The sequence below is a fragment of the Lygodium microphyllum genome, chromosome 23, assembly GCF_053477565.2.
Source record: "Lygodium microphyllum isolate KBCC chromosome 23, Lygodium_microphyllum_v1.1.10, whole genome shotgun sequence".
Lineage (NCBI taxonomy): Eukaryota > Viridiplantae > Streptophyta > Polypodiopsida > Schizaeales > Lygodiaceae > Lygodium > Lygodium microphyllum.
The window spans coordinates 132,068,020-132,076,879 of record NC_141157.1 but is presented as its reverse complement, the minus strand read 5'-3'; the positions used below and the strand labels follow the sequence as shown (position 1 = coordinate 132,076,879).

The window sequence follows — 8,860 nt, the reverse complement described above, 5'->3', positions numbered from 1 at the left end:
ACCATCGCAGGGAGAGAAAACGTATGCAGAACCAGAGTACATAGACGGACATGGTCATGATAGAAGGAGACCTTCGCAGGCGAAAAACAAAAGTGCAATTCCTTGTAGAAGCTAAGATGTGCACCTAGAATGGGAAGAAGGGTCACTGGAGCGCCGCCTCGCAGACGGTGCAGTCCGGCCACCCACAGAAGCGGCGTCGCCACCCACAGAAGCGGCGGTGACGACGGAGCTCCGGCCAGCGAACGCAGCGCTGCAGGGCCGAAGATAAATATCAGCATGGGTCCCGCTTTTATGGGGACGTGTCGGTAAAGTCCCGGTTGCTGGCCGGTTTCTCGACCTTTTCGTTTTTTTAAAGTCAAGTCAAAACGAGATCGGATTTTTCCACAAATGTGATTCGCGGGCGCATGGTGTAAGGTTCAGGGTGTGTGACGGGGGATACAGGGTTCAATCCTCGGGACGATCCTCCGGGTGAGACCAATGCACCTTTTAGGGGGCTTTTGATTTGTGGGCCCCACACTCACCCAACGACCAGGTAAACCCGTGAAAGAGCGTGGGGCCCTTGCTGATATATATCCACAGCCCTGCAATCTTCGGCCGCTACCGGCGACTTTCTTGAGCACGCTTGCCGCCGTCAACCTTCGTGTGGCCCCCGGCTCTTAAAAGAACTTGATCTGTAAGAGCAGACTTTGAATAAACCATTCCCCTATGCCACCATACGGATTAACATGAAATGCGACTAATGAAATATTAGAAGGGCCTAACCGAGCGCGTGGACTCTGGAGGACGCGTAACTTGGAGCGCGGGACAAGTAGTTCTGAAGCGTTGACGTTACACACAACGGACGGAGAAAGAGACATACACGGAGTCTCACAAAGACGCAAACAGGGGCAGATTATAGATAGACACAGAGCGAGAGAGAGAGAGAGAGAGAGCAGGAGGTGGAAGCGGCTGTGAGAGAGAGAGAGAGAGAGATGAGGAGGGAGGGGCGGCTGCATGGGTACGAGTTCGACCGAGTGCAGTCGCACATCCGCGTCAAGGCATTCAACGTGGCCACCAACCGCTCCAAGTTCCGCTCCAAGCAACCCTCCGAGAAGGCAGGCCGCCCTTCCTCCAAGTCCCTCAAGAAGATCAAGGGCCAGCGCAACAAGGCCTACGGCGCCGACGTCGCCACCAACCACAGGATGAGCGACTGGTCCCTCACCGCGCTCCACCTCTTCGATCCCAACCCTAATCATACTAACAACCCTGGCAAATATCTCTCTTACGACCAGCTACATCTGCCCCATCCTGCACAGAGTCCCTCTTCTCATTCCTTGATATTAACCGAGCTCTCCGCAGAATCAGACGATCAACACTGCTTAATATATCACTCCGCCGTTGCAGGATATTGGGCAGAGCCGTCTTCATCCTTTGAGCCTTCTACACTCACAATTCCGCTCGCCTTGAGCGAAGGCGATTGGCTCGACATTGGATCACACGACCTTGATGAGGACGAGGACGAATGGTACCTTTGCTGATCAACGTCCCCTCTCTCTCACGATCAATAAACGCACGACTCTAAAAGTCATGCTTCGAGATGTAAAAGCCATTGTGCCTACGGGGTAGGGAAGAAATTCCACTACTATATTTACACCCATTGATGTATAAAAGCATGAATTTGTATCTACTCCTACACCTCTCGGAAGCTAAGCTATGGGCTTTATCATTGAAATTTGTATTCAATGACGTTGGGCTTTATGATTCAAATTTGTATTCGACGTTCTTGTAGTCATGACTGTGACATGTAATGAACCAAAGCTATGTACAAGTTACGATATATGTATGCTTGTGATCCAAGTACAACTAACGCCACTACAACAAAAAGGCCTCTTAGACACACTTTTCGATGCAATTTTTGAATTGAGAGAAAATCTTACGGGCATGTCTATAAGCCCGTCTATTTGTGCGTATACTATTTCACGTCTATAGTCGCATGTATAAGGAAATCCACACGCACCAATAGACACTACAAGGATTTAAACGTATAGCGACGCCCCACAGGGAAAAAAAACAGGCAGAAACCCAAGCGCAAGTTCATTTCGCGCATTTTCGTCGATCGTTTCGAGAGGGAGAGCGAGAGAGAGAGAGCGACTGTCATGAGAGAGAGAAAGGAAGAAGGCTTGCCGCCACCGCCACCGCCGCCGCCACCACCGCCTGCAATTCGTGAAGGAGAGGAGGAGCCTTCATCGCGAAGAGGAGCCGCCAAACCCTTATCATATCTCATCGGTGAGTCTTTTCCCTTCTTCTTTTGCTTGTTTAGGGTTTAATTCTCTCCTTCTTTTGCTTGTTTAGGAGAGGAAATGAGAGAGAAAGAGAGGGAGAGGGAGAGGGAGAGGGAGAGGGAGAGGGAGGGAGAGAAAGAAAAAGAGAGAGAAAGAGAAAGAGAAAGAGAGGGAGAGGGAGAGGGAGGGGGAGGAAATGAGAGAGGGAGAGAAAGAGAAAGAGAGGGAGAGGGAGAGGGAGAGAGAGAGGGATGGGGAGGAAATGAGAGAGGGAGAGGGAGGGAGAGTGCATTCTCTCTCTCCCTCTCCCTTTTGCTTTTATAATTTGTGTATATATATTGAGAGAGTGAGAGGAAATGAGAGAGAAAGAGAGGGAGAGGGAGAGGAAGAGAAAGGGAGGGAGAGGGAGGGGGATGAAATAAGAGAACGAGAGAGAGGGAGAATGTATTCTCTCTCTTATTTATTTAATTTTTGTATAATTTGTATATAATGAGAAAGGGAGAAGAAATGAGGGAGAGGGAGTGGGAGAAAGAGAGTGAAATTAAAGAGAGGGAGATGGAGGAAATGGGAGAGGGAAAGGGAGGAAATGAGAGAGAGAAAGAGAGGAAGAGAGAGAGGGAATGAGAGAGGGAGAGTGTATTCTCTCTCTTATTTATTTATTTTTTGTATAATTTGTATGTAATAAGAGAGGGAGAAGAAATGAGGGAGAGGGAGTGGGAGAAAGAGAGGGAAATTAAAGAGAGAGAGAGAGGGAGGGGGAGAGGAAATGAGAGAGAGGGGGGAGGAAGAGAGAAAATGAGGAGGGAGAGGGAGAGGAAGAGGGAATGAGAGAGGGAGAGGGAGAGGGGGGAGAGATGAAAACATAATAGGGAAATGAGAGAGAGAAAGGGAGGGAGAATAAATGAGAGAAGGAGAGGAAGAGAGCAAAAGGAAATGAGAGAGGGAGAGGAGAGAGGGAGGGGGAGGAAGAGAGAGAAAATGAGAGAGGGAGAGGGAGAGGGAGGGAGAAGAAATGAGAGAAGGAGAGTAAGAGAGCAAAAGGAAAATGAGAGAGGGAGAGGAGAGAGAAAAAAAGAGAATGAGAGGTGAGAGAAAAAGAGATAAGATGTGGGCCATAATAGGCAAATAGAGAAAGAGAGGGTGTAGGTGAGGGTGAGGGCGAGGGAGGGTGAGGAAATGAGAGAGGGAGAGGAAGAGAGAAGGAAATGAGAGAGGCAGAGGAGAGAGAAAAAGAAATGAGAGAGAGAGGAGAGACAAAAAGAGAGAAATATCATTAAATCTAATGGAAAAATAGAGAAAGAGAGAGTCAGGGTAAGGGAGAGAGGGAAAATGAGACAGGGAGAGGAGAGAGAAAAAATGAGAGAGGGAGAGGAGAGAGAAAAAGAGAGGGTCAGGGTGAGGAAGGGACAGGAAATGAGAGAGGGAGAGAAAGAGATAGGTAAATGAGAGAGGGAGAGGAGAGAAAAAAATGAAAAAGAGAGAGGAGAGAGAAAAAGAGAGAAAAATCATTAAACCTAATAGGGAAAGAGAGGGTGAGGGCGAGGGAGGGAGAGAAAATGAGAGAGGGAGAGGAGAGAGAAAAAAGAAATGAGAGGGAGAGGAGAGAGAAAAAAGAAATGAGAGGAGAGAGGAGAGAGAAAAAGGAATAAGAGAGAGCAAGGGAGGGAGAGGAATGAGAGAGAGAGGAGAGAGAAAAAGAGAGAGGGAGGGAGAGGAGAGAGAAAAGAAAATGAGAGAAAGAGAGAGAGGGCAGACCAGGAGCTGTCTCGGTCTAAGAGAGAGGGCGCTTGAATGTGGCAAATAGACCTGGATGTATGCAATACTAACTATACTTTACCCGTTTGATTACAACCCTGTTCAACATCAACAACTTTAGCTGCATAAAAGAAACAAATCTGATTTATAAACTGGCTGCTCAAAAACTGAAGTCTTTCACGTCCCTTCTTGCTATTTCAGAAAGAGATACTCTACAAGTTATTCGTTGATCAGTACTGTATAAGAAGCACCAAGATAATCTATATGCTGAAAGACTGTATAAGTTGTCAGTTGATACTATATGCTAGGTCATAGAAAAAGAGAGAGATGAAAAGAGAGGATAACAATCTAAGAAAAGAAAAGAATGATAACAAAAACAAATTGTTTGTTGTAACATAGACAAAATGGAAAACGAAGAAAGTCTTGTTGTTCAAGATCGCGAGACGTATCTTAATCAGCGTGTCCCATGTCCTTACTCTTAATGCAAGTTGGCAATTAGACAAAAACGTCGATTGTCTATAGAACATGTACGACGATTTGGCGAGTTTCAATCTGAGATCATTGATCAAGTAATTGCGGATTTTCAGCAAACTGTAATTTGAAGTTAATATCAATCATGCATTGTACTCGCAAGCTAATTGAATACCATATACATTAAGATTGGGTCTTGCTGGCAAATTTTCTATCCAGGGAGGTGATGTCTCATCCCAAGGGGGAGTGCACCCTTTGCGGCCAATTAGAAGAGTACGTGGGCGTGCGATGGATGGAGTGCAAGAGCCAATCCACTACTCGCAAGGCCAATCTATACCGTCAATGCCAGAGGAGACAGGCAACCTTCCAGACCTACCTACAATCTTGGAGCCTGAGATGGAGGCAATGATCGATACATTGATTCCCATGGATATCGAGACTTCTGATCCGCTTAGAGAGGAAGCATCCATACCATTATATGATGGGTGCCGAGTATCTCCGGCTGAAGACACTGCTTGCACTCTTAAGTGTGCAAGTAAAATACGGGTGGAGCGATACGAGTACGACCGAGTTGTTCAGGTACCTTGTACATATGCTTCATTGATTTTTTTTTTCGGCACTATTATTACAAACATTTGTGCTTTTTCAAGGTGTTTTATGATTTTTTTCAGGTTATTAAAATATTACATATTATCACCTACAAATACTATGCCTGAGTCTCATGATGATGCACAACATGTTTTACGGAAGCTTGGCATGGACTACAATAACATCCATACATGTATTAACAATTGCATACTGTTTCGAGGAGAATACGAGACTATGGAGACATATCCAAAGTGTGGTGCTCACAGGTATCGACAGGACTTGCAAGGACAAATCATCCCTCAAAAAGTTCTTAGACACTTTCCGCTTATCCCTCGCAAAAACCACATGTTTCGTACGTCTGGCATGGCGAGCTTGACAACATGGCATGTGCAGAATAGGTCCACGGATGGAGTTCAACGAATATCAGCGGATTTGCGCGCATGGAGTCACATTGACTCTACCTTCCCAGGATTTTCCCGAGAGCCAAGGAATCTTTGGCTCGGTCTTGCAATGGATGGCGTGAACCCATTCGGTCTGTGCCCAACTTCTTACAGTGTGTGGCCTATAGTCCTTGTCAACTACAATATCCCTCCATGGCTTTCTACGAAGAAAGGATATCTCATCCTTAGCTTGCTCGTCCCCTGCCGCTACAAAGTCAAAAATATGGACGTGTATCTTCGTCCATTAGTCGATGAGCTTAAGATTTTGTGGGAGGAGGGGATCAACGTGTAAGATATGAGCATGCGTAATGGTCGGCGGTCAGCCAATATTCGAGCCATTCTCATGTGGACGATGCATGACTTTCCGGGATTGGGAGAGTGCTCAGGTGAGCAGGCCTCCATTCTTACTAGTAATATCTATATTTAATCTCGTTCAAGCAAGTATTCACTAGGTCGTAGTATTGGAACAGGTCTGGTTACCTCATGTTATCATGCATGTCCATTGTGCGGGCCACAGTTAGACTCCCGAAGGTCACGAACCATGAAGAAGATGGTATATCAAGGACACGTTGCTTTCTTGCCGGAGGATCATGAACTCAGGGAAGGTTTCCTTGGACGACCTCCAACACGTATGAACACCGCAAGCTGGTACAAGCTGAAAATGGTCCACGCGGAATCACATCCAAATGGAATGCGGCGGTTCTCAGTTTTCTACGAGTTGCCATATTGGACCCACTTACAAGTCAACCACTTGTTGGATCCCATGCATATTTTCAAGAATGTGGGCAGCTTGTTATGGGACCATATCATAGGAAAGAGAGACACTATAGGGGCACGAATGGATTTGAAGGAGGTAGGTAAGATGGAGGCGCTTTGGCCACAGTCGAGTCCTGATGGTTACGTGCAGCTTCCTCGTGCTCCTTGGATTTTGTCCACTAAAGAAGAGCGTATTGTGAAGTAAGTAATCAAGTCTATCCACACTCCGACGGATATGATGCGTTCTCTCATGTCCGCATTTTCTAAAGACGACCAATTATCAGGGCTAAAATCCCATGACTGGCATAAGATATGTCAGATTTGTATTATGAATGGATTGTAATTAGCATGGACATTTTGCTATTTGAAATGTAGCCATTATTCATAATGCTTTCTCATTTGTGGCAGTATGTACTACCGATTGCGATCGCAGGATGTCTTACTCCAGAAATACGTAGGGCCATTTACAGATTGTCGACTTTGGTGCAATGGATCTCACAGAAGGAGATTAAGACGTCCTCTATTGAATCCGCGAGGCGGGGAGCAATAGAGACGGTCTATCTCTTTGAGAAATACCTGTCCACCAGCATGCTCACGATATAAATCCACCTTCTTGTACATCTTATGGATGAAGTGGAGATCGTTGAACCTGTCCATACGCGATGGATGTTCTTCTTGGAGAACTTCATGAAAACCCTGAAAGACTTTGTGCGAAAACGAGCTCGGCCATAAGGTAGCATGGCCGAAGGTTGGTTGGTATCTGAGGCGCTAGTGCATATTTCACAATGGCTACCAACGGTGAAACCAGACAATGAAATGCTATGGTCCTGAAGGACGATGATAGACTGACTGGAGATGTGGTGGTTGAAAATGGGGTAGAAAAAAGAATGAATGCCTCAATGGAAGAGAAGGTGAATCGCTTTTGTATGTTGCACCATGCCTCTATGGAGACGTGGCTCGCCAAGTACCAGATCGCTAGGCAAGATCGAGAGGAAGCGTGAGCTGAATTCCGACGTAGTACACATCATCGATCGATTCGATATTCTGAAGGCATGGAGAAGATGTCACAGTTTATGTCAACGTGACGGTTGCATGGAGCTTTGACCACAGCATCTCGCGAAGGGACAGAGGTCTCAATGAAGGAGTGGGAATTCTCGAGGGGATGTAGTCCAAAGGTAATGAGGGGTTTAGAATCTGTCGTATCTAAATTTTATATGCGACATCTAATTTGAGCGTTTCAATGTACAGTACAAAATATATAGTGCAGCGTAGTCGTGCGGACGGCATTTTCACGTGGAGCGTATTGATAAAATGCGCTCCACAATGGACTGTAGTATCATGACAAGGTTCGAGCAAGAGAGCCGGCAACGAGCAACGGATCCATACACGGTTGTGGATGAGATGGAGTATTTTGAAAACTTGCAAAGTATTGTTACGGTGGATTACCATAGCTTCTCCATGATACTATTTGATGTGCAGTGATTCAAAGTGGTACTTGAAGGAGCTGGAGCAAGAGTTCGACGAGGTCCATCTGGATTTCTCAAAATAGATTCCGAAAAAAAATAGACGGATTTGCGCGACACCTTTGTGTTTCCGGCCCATTGTGAACAGGTGCATGGACTCATTTTCTTACTAATTGTATTATGACATGGTTTATATCACAATGGTTTGAACTCTCTTGTACGTGTTTGTAAACAGGTAATCTTCTATCCAAACCCCCGACAACCTCGATGGTGTTATGTTATACCTTCAATTCTCCGAAGTGCGAGAGTATAAGATCAAAGCGATGTTTCGAGCATAGATGAAGATAATATGCAAATAAAGGGTTTGATATTGCAAGGGGTGGAGGCCATCGAAAGCTTGGAGCCAGCATCGGCTAACAATGATGGAAATACAAGAGTCTAAGAATTCTTTGAGAACGAGGTGGACTCATTCTTTTGTGGTGACATGTCTATCGACCTTTCAATGTATGCGGAGTTGTGTCAGGAGATTAACATGGGACCATAGGATACTTCATACTTGGAGCATCCACTTACTCAATTCGTTGACCACTCGCTTATAAGGATACATAAGATATGTATTTTAAGTGAGATTTTTTTTAAATAATTTATATTAGTGTGCTTTGTATGATTTAAATTGATTATTCTAACATCATTTTTTATATGTGCAAGTGATATTTTCAGGATGAGTCGAGGGATGAGCGATGAGGAGTTACAAGACATCTTTGCACACATGTCTCCAGATCAGATCGCGAGATTCAGAGAGATAGCAGACCAGGAGCTGTCTCGGTCTTCATCAGGGCGCTCTGCTAGATCTGCTTCAGCGCGATCGAATGCTTCGACTTCGAGCAGATGAGCTCGACGCTCACGACTTGGGCCAGAGGGAGGGAGTGCATCGGGATCAAGGGGATGCTGTAGAGATACAGAGGCAGTGAGCCCACGGTCGACACGGAATACATGTGCGACTCCTCGCGCTCGTGGCCCTTCCAGGGAGCGTGCCTCAGGCTCAGGTGGATGCTGTGGAGACACAGACGCAGTGTCTCCATCTCATCATTCAGCTGGAGGGGCGTCATCTCACGGATTTGTCACA

General features: G+C 45.9%; 1 protein-coding gene across 1 annotated transcript; it reads left to right on the top strand.

The window, feature by feature from the left end:
* Positions 1-971: 971 nt before the first annotated feature.
* On the top strand, positions 972-1,549 carry LOC148016759 (uncharacterized). Its single transcript, XM_087664724.1, has one exon. The coding sequence runs from the start codon at positions 972-974 to the stop codon at positions 1,515-1,517; it is 546 nt and encodes a 181-aa protein (XP_087520850.1). The 3' UTR covers positions 1,518-1,549.
* Positions 1,550-8,860: the final 7,311 nt, after the last annotated feature.

Excerpts from the sequence above, each read along its gene's own strand:
- LOC148016759 (XM_087664724.1), top strand. The coding sequence starts at position 972 with ATGAGGAGGGAGGGGCGGCTGCATGGGTACGAGTTCGACCGAGTGCAG.